This window comes from Tigriopus californicus, chromosome 1 (assembly GCF_007210705.1).
Source record: "Tigriopus californicus strain San Diego chromosome 1, Tcal_SD_v2.1, whole genome shotgun sequence".
Lineage (NCBI taxonomy): Eukaryota > Metazoa > Arthropoda > Copepoda > Harpacticoida > Harpacticidae > Tigriopus > Tigriopus californicus.
In genome coordinates, this window is record NC_081440.1 from 12,481,165 (window position 1) to 12,501,314 (window position 20,150).

Sequence of the window (20,150 nt, forward strand, 5' to 3'; positions counted from 1 at the left end):
AGGACGGTCCAATCAATGCATTTATAATCGGGATATAGTCCAATTTAAATGCGACAAAAAACCAATAAGGCAGAAAAGTGCAAAAACTGTAGATTTATTTCCTCTGTGTCACAAAATCATAACCATAATGAAAGAGCAAAAACATCAAGTTAAACAAAAATGTATTGAAAGAGGGCACAAGTTTTTTTCGTAATCAGCCAGATAGCTCTACTGAATGATTGAGCCAGGTTGTATGTTTTACCTAAAATGTGCCAGATCAGCCAGAGCTAAAATAAATGTCAAGATTGCCCAAAAAGACTGAAAACGTGCTTTAAACAAAAGCAAATACATTTGCATGTTTAGGACAGCCTTGGTCATGTGACACAAACCCCAACGCCACATACAGTTTGTTCACACTTCATCTACAAAACCACATCAAAAATAAATTTTCATATTATGATTGGATTGTTTTTTTTATTATTGTGAAAAAAACTCAACCATTTTGTCAACAAAAATGTCAAAATAGTTCAATATATCAGAGTTCTGGCCGTTCTTATGATTAATTGAATCTACTCTATCCCATAAATTTTAAACAAAAGCAGAAAAACTATATATTTGTTGTAATATTGTAATATTTGTTTCAAATATGTGTAATATTCAGAAAATTTAGGAGAAAGAGACTCCATTGTTTTCAACATTCATCTGAAATCTACAAATCAGTCTTCATTGAGAATGCAAAATATAGTGAGCAATCCTCCCACATGCTGCTTCTTTCTTACGTCTTTTCCATGATATTTCTCACTCACCTGTCACATTTAAAAAAACTCCAAAGTGCTGAATTGTAGCAGATTAAGTTTTCAAAGGAATATAATGTTTCGAATTAGTATGTTAAAATCATAATTCGGTCTTTCAGTTTATAATTTTCGAGGGTAGACAAACACCCTTTGACACTTTTTGAAAACTAGGTAAAATGTTCCAATTAAAGTGGTGCTCTTATAATACTTCTTCTTTTAATATTGGCTAGTAACATACTTTGAAGCTATGTAGCATTAGAGGAGCATGTAGACTTCCCAAAGAAATGTTCATTCAGTTCTACAAGCTACTTGCATAATGATCTCAATCTCCATAGTTTATGGTCTTGCTCCTATCGTTTTCCCAGGCACCTCTGATGGTTCATTGGACTAGGATGGAACCCATTGTAGTACCAGGATCTAACATGCACCCATACACACTGCATAACTTAGGCTTTGTGCTCATGGCCTATCCATCCGTCGAGAAAAGCACCTACTGTGCAATGGACTAGTCTACAAAAAGAACTTTGTCCTTAGCTGGATAGCAAGGTTAGTCGCTAGCCAGTCAGAATTCAACTTGAGCCCTGAAAGCAAGGCTGAAAGGCCAGCTCACTTGATGATTGTGTGCTTTGTTTTAAATGGACTCTATCGAGATTATCCTGTATCTCATTCTTGGCACACCTTGACTACAATGTACACGATGGAAAAGGGACCTACACATGCCAAGAAACACCAGGGAAACCGGTATTGGCTTGCTTGTTCTTAAATATGTTCGGAAAGTCCTTTTACTGGGTGGAGATGTAAGTGTGTTGTTCTCTCAAAGGAGGATTACAAAGATGGGCGAGCTAGTTGGTTATATTTTGAGATGGGGAGAGCCCTCGACACTTTCTCAGAGGCTCCAGCCTTTCTACTTGTCCATCACCACTTCGCTCAGCTCTCTAAAGCGAAATATATTTTATAATAGAACAGACGTCAAGATTCGTCTTTCGATTTTGCGTTAGTTCGAAAAATATCGACAAAGAGTCATATTGACTTTCATTGACTTCGGTAGCTGTTTTCCAAGTTTTCCAAAGGTTGCTTGAATTCTAGTCCTTACAAGAATTGAGCAACTAAATGAAAGATGAACTTTTTCATGGGAATATGAAGCACGTCTCCAACAACGATTTTCTTGAGATTAGGTTTCCAATCAGTTACAATTTGCAGCATCCACAATGGTCTTTTTAGATTTGATAAGCACATAAGTAACTTGGGGTTTCTCATCATTTGGAAAAAGTAACAAATGATCGATTTATCACAAACCAATGCAGAGTTGGATGATAAAAGCCGACTAATGGCTTGTCAAACTCTGACTAGTTTGAGAATAACGCATTGAAAAGTAAAATCCGACACAAACCCGTCGACGAAGGTTAAACTTTAAGTTACTTTGTCAAAAATCCTTCGCATTAGCTTGAAGTGCAAAAAAACATGGCCCATTTATTTTCTCTCCTTTTACTTTTTTATTTTATCTTATTTCCAATTCGTGCCAATGTTCCAACACACTCCTATTACTATGATCACTCATTTGTGCCTCGGTATTGTGTCAGAGTGGCCTAAATAAACAAACAAATATATCAATATTAGTATTATCATGAGGATCTAACTCTATATCAATGGACAAAAATTTTAGTCTTATCAAATCTGCTGTGGATAGGGCTTTTTCTATACGTTGTAAGTATAACTCTGTCGTCAGCTCCTGAGTCAATCCTTGCAACAATGAAAATCTGATTTGGATATGTTCAAATTAGACTAAAAGCTTCCATTGACCTCCAAGAGCTTTGAGAACAAAAAGACCACTCAAAGCAAACTTCTTTCCTAGTGCAGTGCTTTAGAATTCCCCAGTTCCCTTGAGTCCGTGACAACAGCTGAATCAAAGAGAGCAAACCCAAGAGTTCAAAAGAAGGGAGAGGACGAAACACGACAGATTCAGGTTAAACTTGATCGAGAGAAAGAGAGGCTCGAGAGTACCTCACCCTAGTTGGCTCTCGGACTTTTCGTTCCACATGGCACCCAAGTGTCCAACCACTACTGCTACCTCGCATGATGATGTATCTTTATTTACCCATCCTGCCTTTGCTTTAATGGGACAACCCTAATGATGGCCTATGAAAACTTTTCCTTCAGCATCCCTACAGAGCCAATGGTTACGGCACAGCGCGTATGTGGCAACGTCTCCAAGAGGTATTTCCATTCGACACGCCTAGGCCCATAATTTGACTGGATCATCTTTCAAAAGAGGGAGGCCACCTTACTCCGTTTCCCCGTCGGTTTTTGACATTCTTCATCAGTTCTTTTCATACTGAGTTCTAGGCTTGTATTGCTCAGCCTTGAGGAGGCTCATTTTGGTATTGGTGGATTTGTGGCCGAGGCTTCGCTTCTCAACCAACATCCCTCTGCCTGACATTCTCGAACACTCAGCTTCAGTAAACCGTATTAGGTGTAGCTCATGGTGAAGCTTCGGTAGTGTACATAGAAGAAGTAGTAGTAATAGTAGTAGTAGTTTGTCATACGCATAAGGCGGAGATTCAAGCGAGAGGCCATTGGCGCCTCAAACTTGTGGATCAAGGCAGTCTCTCCCTCCCTCGTTCCATACATGGCGGTGGCTCGAACGTCTCCATTGGCACCACTACCAATAACACAACCACGCGGTAGCTAAATGGCTCCGGCTCCCACGTTGCCTCATCTTCTTCTTATTCTAGTATACTTTTCCGATGGCGTCTCTGAGCGGAATATAGGGCACATTGGTGGTGATCCACCTCATTCTTGAGGCAACCAGCAGCCATCAGGTTCCCCTTGGGTCTTGCACAGTGACTACGCCATTTAGAAAGTGCATGTCCTCTCCAGCTAACAATTCGTTCCTCTCACCCGTCTCGATCACCCTTCTCACAGGCTCTTTAATTCCTAGGGCATGTGTGAGTGACGGACTGGAGCACTAGTAACACGGCTACCCTGGCCGCCGCCGACGGCCTTCCCCGTGTAATGCCTTACAGAAGAGGATCTGAGGCCGTATGCGTGTACTCGTAAATGTATATGTGTATGTGTCCTCTTCCTATTAGCAAAAGAGCGAGAAGCTGGTGGCACGGGCAAAGTAGTGTGGCACTGCAACTAGTAGGATGATGAGAATGTCGGCGGTGTCGGCGAAGGCTTGGATGGACTTTCCAAAATTCCTTACCGGCCGTACGGAAAGAGGTTATTCTCCTCTCCCCCCTCTCCCTCTCTTTCTCTCTCTCTCGACGTGGCGAAAGAGAGTCACTCTTCACTTCCTCATCAAGTTTTGGAAGGACCAAGAACCGGCTGGGAACAGGGATGGATCGGCGGCGGGGAGCAGCCTCCCGATTCGATCCCGCCCGGTCTCCATATAGAGAAAGAAGGCGAGAGTGAGAGAGGGCGAGAGAAAGACCGAGTATAAGCAGTTAGCACGTCTCACATCTTGGTCTTTCTCTGTTCGACCTCCGGGCTCTCTCTGACTCTCCTGTAGCCTTGGATTGGCCCGGCCTCGAGTTTCTAAATTGCTTGTGCAATGAGCTTGCTGTGGCTGAGTGGCGTGAGTATTTGAGAGAAGGAAGAGACACGCACGGGCGGGAATAAGCCGAGACGGCCTCTGTCCCTCTCGGTCTCTCTCTGCCGTCTCTCTCCGTCCTCGGCCACTCATCCTCCTTATCCTCGTCGGTCTCCTTGTTGAGACGCCCACCGTTGTTGCTCTCAAATGTGAAATGGCTCGAGTGGAGGCAGTGGCATGGCTTGCTCAGCAGCAGCAGGAGTCGAAGCAACCAAAGACTTGCCTAATGTGATAAGGAAGAAAAAGACTTCAATATGACCAAAGATTGGCAGAGTATTTGTGTGTGTCATTAGTGAAAAAGGTTCTAAAATCGCGCATGGCCAACAGTAAGACGGTAAGACCTCTTCGGAATCCAATTTTCTCCGCGGAACATCTTCTAATCCGAATTTCGATCGGGTGGCAAGGCTATTTTCTAGTCCACAAGTTTTCCACTACCAAGCTGCCGCCTACTGCTCCGGAATGAATACGAGAAAAGCACACCAAGAAAGAGTTCTAAAGTAGGACAATTTCGCAGCCAATCCTCCAACATTGAATTATTGCATAGTCATTACGATCACATTTGGCGGTTCATGAACTTGAAAAGGACCTTTGGGAATGGATCTTTGTGACTCCTTATTCGGTTTCTCTCGAATGCCAAATGTCTCAGCAGGTTCTGCTGGATGCAATCTAGGTGAATGGAACGTCTTTCCCTCCAATTCAAACTCCCTGCAGATCCAACTTGTTCCAAAATAGCGTCTATAATCCCTTAACTAGAGCTAGACCTTCAGTCTAATTCACGATCAATGGGCTTTGATTACTTGAACACTAGAGTTGGCCCACTCGTGGCAAGCTCTCAAGAGTGAATCTCAATGTACTTGTGGCATTGCCATCCCAACCTCTTGTCAATCCGCTCTCTTCGATGAAATTATTGTAGATCTAGTTTCTCAATGTTTACTAGCAATAGCTCGTTCGCTTCGGATTTCATCCCCAATTCGAGTTATCATCAATTCAAGTATCAAAGTACTACGACGATGATCTTTTCCATTGTCCAACTTAGACCAAAGTCTAACAATCTCACTTCAAATGAGCCCAAACGCTCAGACCAAGAAACACGCAGTAGATTGCTCCACAACCAACCAATTCATTCTTTGCGTATATTCATGGAGAATATTCAAGGGAAGGACATTTGGTATTTTCTTTTTGGAAGTCCCTCCGTCTAAATAATCAGAGGGTTCTGGCCAAGACATTCGGGGGACTTGAATGTAACTCGATATGTACTCCAGGGAAACAGATATTGTAGCTCAAATAAACAAATCACACATACCCGCAATAGGCACTTCCAAGGAGAAGGAGGGAGAAAAGAAAAGATCGAGTTGGGCGAGATTTAGCACATCACACAGTCAATCTGCAAAACGGACTGTGTCATCAATAGCTCCTCACAATTTCGTATTTTATAGTGTTCCACGCAGAACCATCCTTGAAGAAGTTTCGGTTCCCGCACAAATTGGATATGTTTTATTTTTCTACTTTTTGCCTAGCACAATTGCCGTGGCATTCATTGAAAGAGGAAAATTAAGTGCGTATATATAAATTATCTAAAAGTGTTTAAACTTTTAACATGGTTTTGACACTACAGATCCAAGGCAAAAAAGCCTACAAAATCATCTTTGCAGATAAATAAAGACCTCGAGACTTCACAAACGACTTAAGGTAGTGAAATTTGAATTTAAAAGTAATAAAGTAATCGGATTGAATTATGCTACCTAATTATCGAATCATCAACATAGTCCTTACTTTTCATTAGTGTCTGAATATAGACGGACAAACGTTTTCCTTTGGATCAAGGACTTGACAGGTTCATTAGAAAAGCATCCCTTGGAGACTCCCCCTGAATGGTCAAGCTTCTAATGCCTTAGTTCCAAAAACAGGTTCCAATTCTTTCCACGTCTGGATCTACAGAATCTTCGGCAAGGGTTTTGGTTCATAATGGTTTACAAAAGCGTCTGAATCCTAATTGGTGGACTTTCTCAATGTCTCACGGGAGGAATGGGCGCTATCTTATTTACTGGATATTATGTGGATATACAGCATTTAGGAGTTATATATCGACGACATGCCATCATTTCCTATACAGCAATCCCGACGATTGATCGCTTGACTCGAAAACAGACATGGACTAGGCCGGTCCTCCTTGCTCAGAGCCTTGGACGCTTTCCTCATTGAGGAACAATCCGTATCATACTGCACTACATACATCAACTGAGTCAAGACCTCTTAATCAATGAATACAGAGACACGATGCGTTGCTGGAACATGATCCGAGCCCTTGATTTGTATAGGAATCAAGGGTCGCGCAAAGTCCATGCCTCCATTTAGAATGGATTGCATTATGTAGAGCACATTACTAAAGGCATGATGAATAGATTAATGGACTTGCGAGTTACGAGAGCATCAAGGCAGGAACCTCGTCTATGCCATATTGGTAGTAACAAAGGTGTCAAGGCAAAAGGAGGCACTCAAGTTTGGCATGAAATGCGAATCGCACAGTAACCGCAATATTTATGTCCTTTCGTAAGATTCTAAAATAGCTAGGTGGGTGCGTTCCCTTTTTTTCCGATGAGAAAAGAAGAGCAGTGACAATGAGCTCTTCAGACTTGCAAAGCCCGACATGCGAGTATTGGGATTTGGGAAGCGCAAGAAATCTCATTATTCAAAGATTTCACTTCCCTTGATGGCGAGTCAGAAACATTGTTAGAGATTGCTTGTCTCCGTCGTCCCACGGTCAAGCCATTTTCAGGGCCAATCAGATTGACTCGGAAGTAGTCCCATTTCGGAGCAAACGCTGAGGGATAATCTAATTGAGCAAGCTCCGCATTGTATGTCACTCTCGACTTTGACTTTTGTTCCGAGTCAAGTCCATTTGAAGTGCAGGCCTCATGGGCTCTGCGTTGCATTCCTCTCTTGAAAATTGCCTTGCTCCCTGATGAGGATGTCACGGACCTCGGGCTATTTGAGGGGTGAATTTGGATTTCTTTGAAATATGGAACCAATATCGATGTGAATCCATTATCCGAAGAGATGCCCAACAAAGACTTTCCGGTTGGGGTCTAAAGTACTGTAATACCTAGAATATTGTTAATCCCGTGTCACGATGCTCGCTCTGGTTACATTTACGCGTGCGGTATATATATTCTGGTTATACTCATTATCCGTTGTGACCTTTGCCTTGATCGTTGCTGACATTTTTCAGGTTGGCCCTCTCTTATATGAGGTTGATTGCCACCGTCGTCACAGCCGCAGACTAGGTAGAAGAGGGCCGTTGAACACGTTGGACACCCGGCTCCACGCCGACAGTCACCATTGCCTCGAATTCCTCGCTCTTCTGGCTGTTAAATCTAAAGTTGTAATACCGCCAATGAGCCTCGACGACGCCGTGCATTGGTTGCCCGTTGTTGCCGTAGCCCAAGAACTCCAGTCTAGTCGACACCATCGTCGCCGTCGTCGTCGTCGGAACTTGCCACCCGTGGCTGGCCCTGTCGAAATCGTGGTCGCTCCTGGAGTAGTGAGGAGTGACTTGCCCTAGATCGTCAACTTTCACCTTAGAATATCATCTCCAACCTTGGTCGAGTTCTTCATCTGCGAGGAGACGAGGAGCGACCGGGCGAGATAGGCAACACATCAACCACTATTCTTGCAACTATCACCCTTGAAGGAAGGCTGTACGGCTATCCGGTTCGAGCATCAAGAACGAGACCAGGAGCGACAGAAAGAGCGACAGACAGAGCAGCGGCAGCAACAACGACAACAACGGGTTGACAATTGGCACACTTCGCAAGTTACAAACTGGGCAACTGCTAACGATCGGGGAACAACAACTCGGCCTCTTGACAGTACCAGAAGACAAATAAGTTGGCACCGGTCTCATCCGTTTCCTTTTCTTCTGCCACAAGCACCAAGACCACGGCTGGGACGGAAACGACAGCGTTATTATCGTCATTACTGTGAAGATTATCAGTCGACCAACAACTACAACTGGGGAAGGGATCGTCCAGAGCAAACGTAACTCGAGCTAAAAAGGGCTATCAATATTCCGAAGAAAGCGATGCATCCAAGAGCATTGGCAGTCTCAGCTCACGTTGTCCCAGCCAATCCAATGAGCAGCCGCCTATTGGAAGTGCTTCGATCTAGCTCCACATCCTTGACTATTGTCTCCATGGCATGGTGTCCCTTGTACACCGACGGCTAAGAACCACCACCACCACCACCCAAGCGACGACCCAGCCAGCCAACCCGACGGGCAGAGGCGTGTCCAAATTGTGACACGCCCAGATTTGCTCCCCTCGTGTCCATCCAACCCAGTATGGACAAGGGGTCTTCCTCCATTCGCTATGATAACATCACTAGTAACACCGCTCCACAAGTTGCCATTCCCCCAACCACCACTGGAACAACAACGGCCACGGCCACTGCCGCTGCCACCGCTGCTGTTGTCATTCCAGTCTGCTCCATTATCGCCACGAACACCACCAGCTCCATTTCGATATCAGCCGCCCCTGCTGTTGCCGGCATCACTGTTGATCAGTCCAATGCTCCTCCAACAGGGCGACCCAGTTCAGCCTCTGCGGCTGCTCACACCACAGCCGCCACCACCTCCGCACCGGTCACCACAACCACCGTTGCCATCCCAAGCCATCACCCAGCGTCCTCCTCCTCCACCTCAACCAGCATGCCGGCTTCGTCCACAACATCATTGGTCACCTCTTCGTCGTCGGGCACATCGACCTCTAACAAAAACATATCCTTTCGCCCTGCCGTGTTCGACAAGGTATAGTTGTCCCTAAGCGAGAGGTTTGTTTGGGCTTCATTGGCACTTTAACCCGTTTATCGCCTTTCTTTTCAGCTTGAACAGCTTGTTAAGGACATGCAAGATGACCGACACGGTGTCCCGGTTAGGAGCCAAAAGCTATTCCTAACATCCATTCCAGCCGCTTTTATGGGTGAATTATTACTTTTTAAGCACTCGTGCCATCTTTTCATAACACTTTGATATTGGAGAACTGTAATTCTCTCTGACAAAGTTTCAATTTCACAACTTTCTACGGCTTCGTACTTTGTAAGCTCTTTTGTTGATGAAGAAGAAGCTACGCTTTATTGCATAAACACTATTGTTTTTTGCCCTCCCATCGTCATAAGAGTTAAAAGCTCAAGTATATGTGCGTGTCCTCAAAAGAGCTGAGACAAAATTCCATCTATTGCCAGTTGGCAGTTTTCTCTGATAAACAAGTCCCGATGCTCCCTTGTCCGTTAAGAGCTCTCTAGAAATAGATCATCACGTTGGTTTAATGTTCACTGGACTAACTGTTCGTTCTTGGTTTACAGGGTATGATTTAATCGAGTGGCTCATGGATCGATTGAGCATTGAAGATTCATGTAAGTTTAGATTCACTCATGTACTGATATACTTCGCCTACGAGACTTTGTTTCTCGGGATGAGATAGTTGCACGATTACTTGTTTTCTTGAAGGCTAGATTTAAAGAAAAGGAAAGTTTTTTTCCTGAAAGACTAGGTATGACAAAAAGCTGAATTATTTACTTAGGAATAAGAAAATTTGTTACGTTGCCTTGATTTCAGGACTTCAGACAATGTTATGGAAGCGAAGGCCAATCAAAAGGAACTTTTTCAGTTTAGGGATGTGACAGGTTTGGGAATCAATGGATATTTTCTTAACTAAAAAAAACAACAAAGCATCTGTTGGCCACCATACTAAAGGAATGTAGTCTAGCGTAGTTGGGAAACAAAAACCAAAAGATTTTTTTACTCTCAATATTACGTTGAGTTTGAATTCACTTTCCAAATTGGATTTTTGGTTCATTGCACTTTGATAGGTGGCCTCTCTTTCGGCATTATCGATTTTTACGTACCTTGAGTGGTCCAAAAATGGAACCGTTTCCATTATGAAACAACGCGACGGGTGGAATGTGGACTCATAGTACTCTAGATGGTAGAATTCGACATCCAAAGCAAACCATCATAAACATCGTGCTACTGGTTACCACAAGCCCCAAGTTTTTAGATTAATTTATTAATATGGGTACCCAAGGCTACGCTATTATAGAAATTCCTCTCACCTTCAAATATTTCATCCCAAACACGGCCAAGCGTTTCCAAAATTGATCGTTCTACTTTCAGTGGAAGCCGTTCATCTGGCCAACCTGCTCTGCCAGTTCGGGTATTATTTCCCCGTGAATGAACTCAAGAATCTGATTGTGAAGGATGACAGCTCCCTTTATCGATTCCAAGTAAGATTGGAACCGTTGGCAAAGGCGTCATTGCACGTCTTTTGATGCATGGTTTCTCAATTCTCACATTTTTCCAGACACCCTATTACTGGCCTTCCCAACATCACACACCGGACAATATCGAGTATGCCATATATTTGGCCAAGCGATCCCAAAGGAACAAGCAAAAACATGGTCTTGAGGATTACGAAGTGGTGAGTTCAAGTTTGATCAAGGTTGGACATAACAACCTCCCTTCAACCCGATGTGAACACATTGCAGGAGGCTTACAACAACCTGAAGAAGATCTTAGCCAGTAAATGGGACTTTGTTACTATGCAAGCAGAGGAACAGGTGAAAATCAATAAGGATCGAAAGAAGGGAGAGAAGATCGTGACTGACAGTCAGGAGAAGGCCTACTGGAGGGTGTACCGACCTCCTCCTGGGTTCACGACAGTGGTGGAATCGTCTCCAGTTCCAACCCGAGAGCAACGAATCAAGGCGAGGAGTCGAACCCGGGAGCATTTGACTGAGGAGCTCGAGTTCTTAAGGAATTATTGCGCTACCAGCCGGACGAAAGTGTCAGTGGTTGTAGAGAGTCTGATTGATCATACTGATGTGTTCTGTGAGTTCGACGCCATCCTAAACGGGGTTGGTCCTTCGAACCCTTGGATCACTGACGACCAGACTTACTGGATGCTGAACATGCCATTGTAAGGAGGCTCGACCTATTGATGAGTCTAAGATACTGCTACGATGATAGGATAATGCATTTTAATTGGATTTCTAGTGCTGAATGCCCTACGGAGAAAAGGGTGAGGAAGTGGTCCATTTCCTTGGAAGATCTAGCCATCGACTCTCTTGGTATTCAAGAGTTAATGTGCTTCATGAAGAGAGAGTATTCCCACGAAAATCTGCGATTTTGGCTCAGTGTTCAAGAACTCCGATGTGGCCCTGGTTCAGAAGCGAAGATCAAGAAGAAAGTCAAGGAGATCTGGGAGTAAGTTTCTGAAGTAAAAACGCAATCGTATCTTTCGAGGAGAGAAACAATCGGTTTTGAACATTTTCCAGCGAGTTCTTAGCCCCTGGTGCTAAAGCTGAGATCAACATCGATAGCAAGACAATGGAAGCTACACGCCAATCCATGAAAACCCCAAGTCGCTACGTGTACGAAGAGGCTGCCGAGCATGTCTACACATTGTTACTCAAAAAGGATTGCTATCCGAGGTTTGTGAGGTCTGATCACTACAAAGCACTCATGGCCAATTCCATCAATCCTGGCAATCAAAAGAAAAGGTGAATGATCAGAACATCATTTTCGATCTCCCGAGCTTCACCTGAAAGAAGTCGTTAACTCCTCGTCCTTTCAGGTTTACGTTCACGTTCAATGTCAAGAAGAAACCTTCCATTCAACCACCTGGAGTGCAATCGGGAACCACTCTCACACAGACTGGCACATCATCTAATCCAAGTAAATGATGACAGATCAATTGTGGGTGACTTCCAAGCCTACGAACTAATCCTTTCTCTTTTTGAACATCCCAATCTTCTAGAAATGACCTTTGAAGACTGCAATATTTTTGGTGCTGATGGCTCTGAAGACCCTACCTTGCAACATCAACATACGAGCAGTAGCAATCCAAATCTAACATGCAATAGGTGAGTGAGAGTCCTCATTCCTTGGGAAGACGGTCTTAATTTCATGCTTGAACGATGTTTCTATAGCAGGGTTCCATCTCACGAAGCCGACGATTCTGTATGTCCTTGGGAAATTGCCAATGAACCACCGCCCACCACCTCCGGTCAGAGCTCTCAGGATGGCACAGGGGATGAAAATAGAAGTTCTACCCTGCCTAGACAATCTAATATATCTCCTCGAGGAGGACGGCTTAGTAGTACCTCAGACAACAACGCCTCGGCAGGCACATCTCCAAATCCCCACAGTTCGTCATTAACTCATCAAAGGTCAGCGTCGCCCCAGTCTCAGCATTCTCACAGTCATCGGACAAGGGAGTTGACCCGTGAATCCAGTCGGTCGTCTCGAAGCGGGCGAGGCACTAGTGGCGGGGTGGACACTACCTCGACCACCAGTAGCCATCATCACCGTCATCATGAGCACTACCATCATCATGAGCATCATCATGCCTCGAAACGAGCTAAATCGAAAAGCAAGCGCAAGAAATCCAGGGGAAGCATGCGGCCCCAAGGAGCGGGCTCTTCCGGGGTCAGCACGGCTTCAACGGCCTGTGGTCCCGACAAGGAAAACCTGGGTCTCTCCACCACTGCGGAGATGTTGGCTGCAGGAACGGCAGCTCTCATGTCGACTGCGGCGGGGGAGGATTTGGCTAAACAGCAGCCAAGTGAGATCTTGCTAGGATCGATTGCCATGGGAACCGCCGTGGCCACTGCCACCGCCTTGGTGACGAGCGACACGGAGCTAACGGGCACAAGCACGATGACCACAAATGTGAGCAATGCCATCATCAGCTCTCGGAACTCGCCGTTGATAACTTCGGTGTCCGTGGATCTCAGCTCGGCACCCTCGCTGACAAGCTCAAAATGCACACAGACAAAACTAGATGAACGAGGGGTGCCTCTGCCTGTGGTAACTGGTCCGACAGGTGCTTCCACGCTACTGCCCACGTTACCATCTCCAAAGCTAGTGGAACGAATGGAAGTTGAACCGGATGGCAATACCAATGCCCCAGTGATATCCTCGGAAGGGGGCCACTCACCTGGCCGACTGCGATCTTCCGGACCAACGGCTCGACCCCACGGTCCGGTCTCCTCTCTCTCATTAGACATGCCCCCAAGTGATAGTGGACAAGCCCTGAGCTCCGAGGGAATGACCTCCAAGAAAGTGGGCGATGGAAATGGCGCCACCACTGGAGGGGCCACTGCGGGAGGAACCTCTTGGACCACCTCAACCGAGGTGTGCCCCTGGGAGGACGAGTAAGTAGACGCTAGTCATAAGAACGAGCATAAATCAGTTTCGATTCGTGACTTGCTGATCCTGACACAAACCATAACCTCTCATACAAATGTTAAGTGGGCAGAGCCGAAGTAACCGCTTTCGTCGAATATTTTCAACTGAGACTGGAATCTCAGGGATGGTTGACAATTTTGTGCGTTTGCGCAAGTTTGTTGCGTGCAATCGTAATCTGTGGCTTCATTCACTTATTTATATAGAGCAGCAAGCAAACAACTTAGCTGAGAGACTTTCACAGTTAAGTCTCCCGTACGTAGCATATTATATTGTATTGAGTATTTTTGCTGTGTGTACCTTAGTGTAGGTGGGCTTTGTTGACTTAAATTTGAAATGGATTTCTCAAACATCAATTTCTTTATTCCTAACATAGTATATGCCAAATATTAAAAAAAAACTTTGATTCTTGTTGAAGTCCCTCAACTTGGCTACGAAAATGGCAAAAATGGTGGTAAATAGTTTTGAACTATGCTCAAGATAAGGCCGATTAACGCCCACCTATTGTCATTTGAGCTGAAGTGATGCCATCCATGCCATTCCATTTGAGAAATGATCAGCTTCAGATCAAGATTAGTCGTATTTTTTGTCTTGATGATAAGCATAATTAATTATGATTCTTATTCTTGAAGTAGCGGTGCTGCTACAAATTCTTGCCTTCCCTCTTGCAGTACCCTAACACCAACTTGGCTCTAGCGTTTGCTTTGTGCTGCCTCTGCAATTTCCACGGCTTTACTTCTCCCACACTAAGTGTCCTGCATTGATTTACCCGCCCATCTCTACTACAACTACCCTCGACCCCACTATCTCTCTCTCGCTCTATCTCTACTACCCCTTCACCCACCTAGTTGAATCTCATCTGAAATTGCGCACACTTTTTTGAGTTTTGGCGCAGAAGCATTAGCAGCAGCAGCAATTCAATCCAAGGTAGGAGAGCCTTTCCGGGCAACAACCCAAACAGTGAAACCACAAATTTGCCCGAAATGTGGTTGAATTTTTGAATGTGTAGACGACCATGGTTTGCGTTTTCCAATCGGTTCTCGAGTAGTTCTTCTGGCACACCAAACACACGAGTTTTGGGTCTTAGTTTTTTGTCATTCAATTTTGTACCTCATTCCACAAGAAACGACAATTCCACGTACTTTGATCATTTCCGTTTTGTGCTCCCTCCTTGCTGGATTGTTCATACATAATAATAAAGCAATTGGTTTTCCTTCAAACAAACTTTCCCTTCTTTCATTTTTGGTTCGTTGACTTCAGGGAAAGTCCTGGCCGAGTTCAATTTTAGTTTCAAGTTTCATCCCTTATTTTGCTGTTTGCTGCTGCTTACTTCATTCTTTCCGATCTTGGAATCTATAGTCTGTCTCGAAAAAAAGTTGAAACCCACAAGACATCATGGTCAAATCAACCCGAGACAGCCTATAAGGGTAACCCCAACGTGGTTCAAACGCGCAGCCTGCTAATTCCCTTTGTCTGAAATATTGTTTTCGTTCCCTTTTTTTATCTAAGGATATACCTTCTGACTTTTGCTCTAACCACGTGTAACTAAAATAAGTGGGTGTAGATATTGCTGTTTTCACGACTTTATAGCGCCACCTAGCAAATAGATCAATAGATCGATGTAGAACTGGATGCAAGTTGAGTAAATTTCAAGAACTAATGTGATTGTTTGCCACATGAACATGTGCAGTAGCAGATATTTTCTTGACCCGCCCGCTTCTCCTCTTGAAATGGTTCATACAAGGGGTCAAGGGGATGTTGGGAGGAATGCAGCAAATGACGAAAATAGCCGCTACAGTACATAAGCCAAACTTTGTTCTTGGAAACTTTGGGTTGACGGCCCTTAAGAAACCCTGTGGAGACAGGCCGAGCAAATGATGCCGCATCAACCAGTTGTCTTTTCCATTGATGTTGTGTCAAGCCTTTTCTTTCTCTCGTGGCCAAAAATATTATAGTGTAAAAGTTCCTATATATGTACAAGCTCACGAAGAGAAAGGAAGGAGCCCTTTGATAAGCAGAATCAATTACTGTTTGTGACCTGTGACCACCGTTGTAAATAAGAAGCACCTGTGTTGAATAGATTTGCCAGTAGATTAATTGACTATATTAACCATTGAAATAGTGTTGTGCCATTTCAGGGCTAACCAAAAGAAGGAGAGCCACCCCCCATTCGTGAAGACTTACGCTACACTCGGATATCTATGAGCCCCAGCGAAACAGCTCAACACCCAAAAATCCATTCTCGCAAGCAACTTCAGGAACCCCAAAATCAGATTCGGACGATTAAAGCAGCTTTGCAAATTCATTTTTTGACGGAATCAGAGCAAATATCACAGGAATCAAGCCCTCATAATCCGGAACAAGTTTGGCCCTATGGCGATGTTCCGATCTCAAAATTCGACGCTCACTCCAACGTTTGACTGGCCTCTCTCAGTCTCTTACTAATTCTCTTTCATCGTTATCACCAACGCTTCAATTCTTTCCTTAACCCTCATCAACCGAGTCGAGTTTCCGGTTTATCTGGCCCTTCAATGCCGCTCTCACGGTTATATTTCTTGGGGATGATTGGTTCTTCGGCCTACGTCGGGTGAAATCCAGAAAGTGTTTCAGGTAGTGGGGGGAAAACTCCGATTCTCTCGTTTTCCTTGAGTCACGAAGAAGAGCAACTATCCATCCATCATCTTCATCTGAGATGATATCAGTGTTGTTGTCGTAGTGATGGCTAAAAAAAGACCGATTCTCTCTAACCTCTCTCTAAACACAAAATATCTTTGATAAAAAACAAACGTGGTCAACGTGTTATTGTGACAGTGTTGCTATACGATTATGCTACTGCTATTCCGACTTTTCTTACTTCTACTTCAACTATCACTACTTCGACTCCTCTGACCTCAACTGCAAGAAAAAAACATCAACTTCAATTGCTTGAAGGAAGTTGACTAACGCCAATAACTATTTCTAATCCAACCACAACTGCTGTAACTCCTACTCCAACTATCAACCTTCACTCTTTCGACTTCAACTACAACAAGAGTTGTAATAAGAGCAACAACAAAAACTACTTCTATTCCCATTACTACTTCCAAAAAATTACGACTTGGACTAAAACTGCTATTACGTCTAGCACAACAACTTAACTCTAAATACTAGAACTACAACTTCACCCCACAACAACAAAAACAACACTTACAAAACTTCTGTTACTAACCTTCAAAAGCTTTTGTGTAAAAACAAAGTCAATTGAAAATGTCAACTACCGCATCTACTAACCCCCACAAATATTCTGCACATCAAATTCAGATCAACTTTGCTTGCTTTTTTGACCACATCCTGATCCTTGAAAATTGTCAATCCCGACTTTCCTAACCCAGAAATTTGATGCATTTTTGCCCCATCCAAATTATCGCTTGGTCACTCTCTTTCGCTTCGAGCAATTGGCTTTTGCTAAGGCGCACTTCACTTCACTTGCCATAGTCAAGAATCATGATCTAGTCAATGCATTTGTAACATGCACAGTTTTGAACCTCTCCCCATCCCTACCTACTTCTACGTAGATTGCACAAATGAATGCTCCGGAAAAGGGTATACTGTACGCTCTGGCAAACTTTGGTTCTTGCCATTTCTGTACAACTACTGGCCCTCTCCACCCCCCACCCCCCACGGAATACCTAATCAACCCCCAAAACCCAGTCTGAAATGGTTTTGAGTTCCTTATGTCTGTAGAGCCACGTTTGGCAGTAAAACAAAAACAAAACAAAAAGGTCAAAAAGGTTGCAAAAAACGGCATCCCTGCTTCGACCAATCGGTTCCAAAATAGGAGTGGAGTTAAAGGCAAGTAAAACAAGGGTTGAACACGTGTTTGGGGTCACTATCCAATCTACCCGAGTTCAAATTCGCCAAAATCTTGACGTATTAGAATCAATGCCATGGTTTAAGTCATTTTTCAGCACTAGATGATTCAGTATTTTACTTAAGTATTCAAAGATTGATGTTAGTCCCTAAGCTGTAAGACAAATTGAGGTTACACGAACACCAAATCGAGGGAATTCTACTCTGGACCCTCCCAAGGCATTTCAATATTTGATTCCTTCTACGATAACGAACTTCTCAGAGCCCCTTGAAGGTCGCCGTAAAGCTGGATTTTGAATAACTTGGACAGGAACCTGAATGGAACTCCACTCTAATCATTGCTTCATAAAACAATTACTGTGCGTTTCAAATGAGTGAGAGTGTACATCTGAATGACTTTTATGTCCAGCCTTTTTGACTAAGAATCAACCTCCCACATTTATGTCTTCAAAGTTTCCCTCGAAAGTCTAAGACCATTAACAACTTAACATTCTGATCAATTTGGAGACAAAAAAATGTAGGTAGTCGAATCTTGATCCCCTTTTACAACTGTCCCTGCAAGACAAATGCGATTGCATGTTCTGCTTATTATATGTCCTTGATGTTCAAACAAAAAACAGCACGAAAATCCTACACAAAATACCATTAAAAAAGTATTCAATCTCTCATGATATTTTTGGATGACTTTTTGTCTACAACTAAGTCATCTTGATTGCCATTTTTTCATCTACCATCTACGCAAAGTAACTTACCTTGCACCACAAATGAATCATGACTTAAAACCACATGTTGATTTTAAAACGTTCAAATCTTTAACTAAACGACCTGCCCAGGTTATTTTGAGCCCCCAAAAGGTGAAGATGATAGGGTGGTTTTGAAGTTGCCTCAGATATGTCTTCAAGTTTTTGTTCTAAAACCATCAGTGAACCAGCAAGCAGGGAAAGGTTGCCAACAAAAAACATACATACGATACCAAAACCATGATAACTAACCCTATTAGGGAAATTTATTCCCACACCCCTTCTGAGTCAGCTCCCCCCAAGATTTCGTTTCAGTAAAAGAACCTCGATCATATTTATCAATATTATAACGTTACTACTAGAAATTTGTCATGAATATTGAATTATGAACAAAAACTTGAATGTTGTACATAGAAACGGAAATAAATGTTTATTAAACTTTTCGAACTCTTTGATTGGCATCATTAGAGTTTTCGTGGAAATGGTAAGTTGATAGTTTGTAAGGAAATATTACCTTAAGTGCTCTCGGGAAAAACCCATATTTAAGTATTATTTTGATGTAACGAGATTATGCCTCGCCAAAGAATTTGTATGCATTGCACCATGACCAGTAAATATGGGAAGAGAGAAAAATGCTTCTGATTCAAAAATTACGCAAGGTATCAGATTGAAACTTTGTACAAAAGTTGGTGAAACCTTTTCAATTCAACTTCGTTTCAATAGTTTTCACAATGGTCTCCCTAATTAGTAATGGCACCGGGCAGACACTAAGGATACGGATTACTTTGGGACTGCGTCATCTCCTGTGGAAAAGTGGTCCATACACAAATAAGGCCAGCTTCAATGTCAGGATACTTTTGTGAAAATAAATCTAGGCCCCAGCCTCGCAAATGAATCATGATGATCCCTGCGTTATTGATAATGTCTAAATGGAGGTCTTGTTGCTACACAGGCCAATCATATGGAAGAAATGGCAGGGCCCCGCTGGAATCACTTTCATTGGCATTTGCACCGTGTCATCACTAATTTTGAAAACTATCCAAAAAAAGGTGAAATAAATATGTCTCACCAGTCTGTGTTCAAGATTTCGACCCAATGCCTATCGTAATTTGTAATTTTTGCCACAGGATAATTCCTACCAGGACTGCACCAACTCCTCTGAAATAATTATTCATGCAGCAACAAGGCCTCCATCAAGATTGCCTCAAGGATGGACTTATTCCACGTGATTCATTTGTAAAGCCAGAGTTTTCACCAAAGTTTAGAAAAGTTTCAGGGCACTGGAGACAATCCTTAGTGGTAGAAGGGCCATAATTCTAGCAGAGATGATGTGGTCCTGAAGTGATCAGTTTGCATAGTGTCTGGCCGGTGTCATTACCAATTGCGGCAGCCATTGTGAAAATCATTGAACCAAAGTTGAATTTCAAATGTCTTACAAAGATCTGTCAAAAGCTATTTTTTTCTATATCTTTGATGCGAGAATGTTTCGCATTGTAAAATGCCAGTCCGATACCTTAAGAAATTGTGTAATCATAAGCATATTTCTCTGTTCTCATATCAAGTGGTCATGGTATTGTACATATGCAAAGGGCTCAGCAGAGCTCATTTCAACTCTGAATGAAGATATTCAATGGCATTTATATGACTTCCTTATTTTTTCGCAGGGTTAAGCTCTAGGAGCAAGAAATGACCAGGGCTTAAACCGTTAGTGAAAAAAAGTAATGCATTACCCTTACCGGTACGTTTTAGAGAAAGTAACGAGTTACCGGATTGGTCTATTGCTGAAGTGCTAATGTCCCAAATTGGGTCCCAGACAGTGTCCCAAGTCAATACCTATTATTTGTAACAAACAGACCTAATAGGATACCAACATATCCTCAAGGGGGGATGGGATTGATTCCTTTGAATCTCTGATCGCTTTCAATCCAGCTAAACAACCCTTCAGCTCTGGGAAC

At 43.3% G+C, this 20,150-nt stretch overlaps 1 protein-coding gene across 5 annotated transcripts; it reads left to right on the top strand.

The window, feature by feature from the left end:
- Positions 1-4,445: 4,445 nt before the first annotated feature.
- Positions 4,446-18,636, top strand: LOC131877475 (mucin-5AC-like). 5 transcript variants are annotated; one of them, XR_009372892.1, is made up of 14 exons: positions 4,446-4,699; positions 7,595-9,169; positions 9,245-9,341; positions 9,724-9,774; positions 10,535-10,644; positions 10,722-10,838; positions 10,906-11,336; positions 11,414-11,623; positions 11,695-11,919; positions 11,994-12,094; positions 12,177-12,282; positions 12,349-13,575; positions 14,278-14,533; positions 15,729-18,636. XR_009372892.1 is itself a non-coding variant. In XM_059223179.1 (13 exons), the coding sequence occupies exons 2-13, from the start codon at positions 8,705-8,707 to the stop codon at positions 15,748-15,750; spliced, it is 3,162 nt and encodes a 1,053-aa protein (XP_059079162.1). In that variant the 5' UTR covers positions 4,446-4,699; positions 7,595-8,704; the 3' UTR covers positions 15,751-18,636. The 5 variants fall into 5 exon arrangements, 3 of the variants coding, with proteins under 3 accessions (XP_059079162.1, XP_059079148.1, XP_059079139.1); XR_009372891.1 differs by having other exon boundaries at positions 15,745-18,636; XM_059223179.1 differs by lacking the exon at positions 14,278-14,533.
- The last annotated feature ends 1,514 nt before the right edge of the window (positions 18,637-20,150 follow it).

Coding starts and splice junctions, on each gene's coding strand:
- LOC131877475 (XM_059223156.1), top strand. CDS start 8,705: ATGGACAAGGGGTCTTCCTCCATTCGCTATGATAACATCACTAGTAAC. Junction 9,342..9,723: donor CATTCCAGCCGCTTTTATGG/GTGAATTATTAC, acceptor CTTGGTTTACAG/GGTATGATTTAATCGAGTGG. Junction 11,624..11,694: donor AAAGTCAAGGAGATCTGGGA/GTAAGTTTCTGA, acceptor AACATTTTCCAG/CGAGTTCTTAGCCCCTGGTG.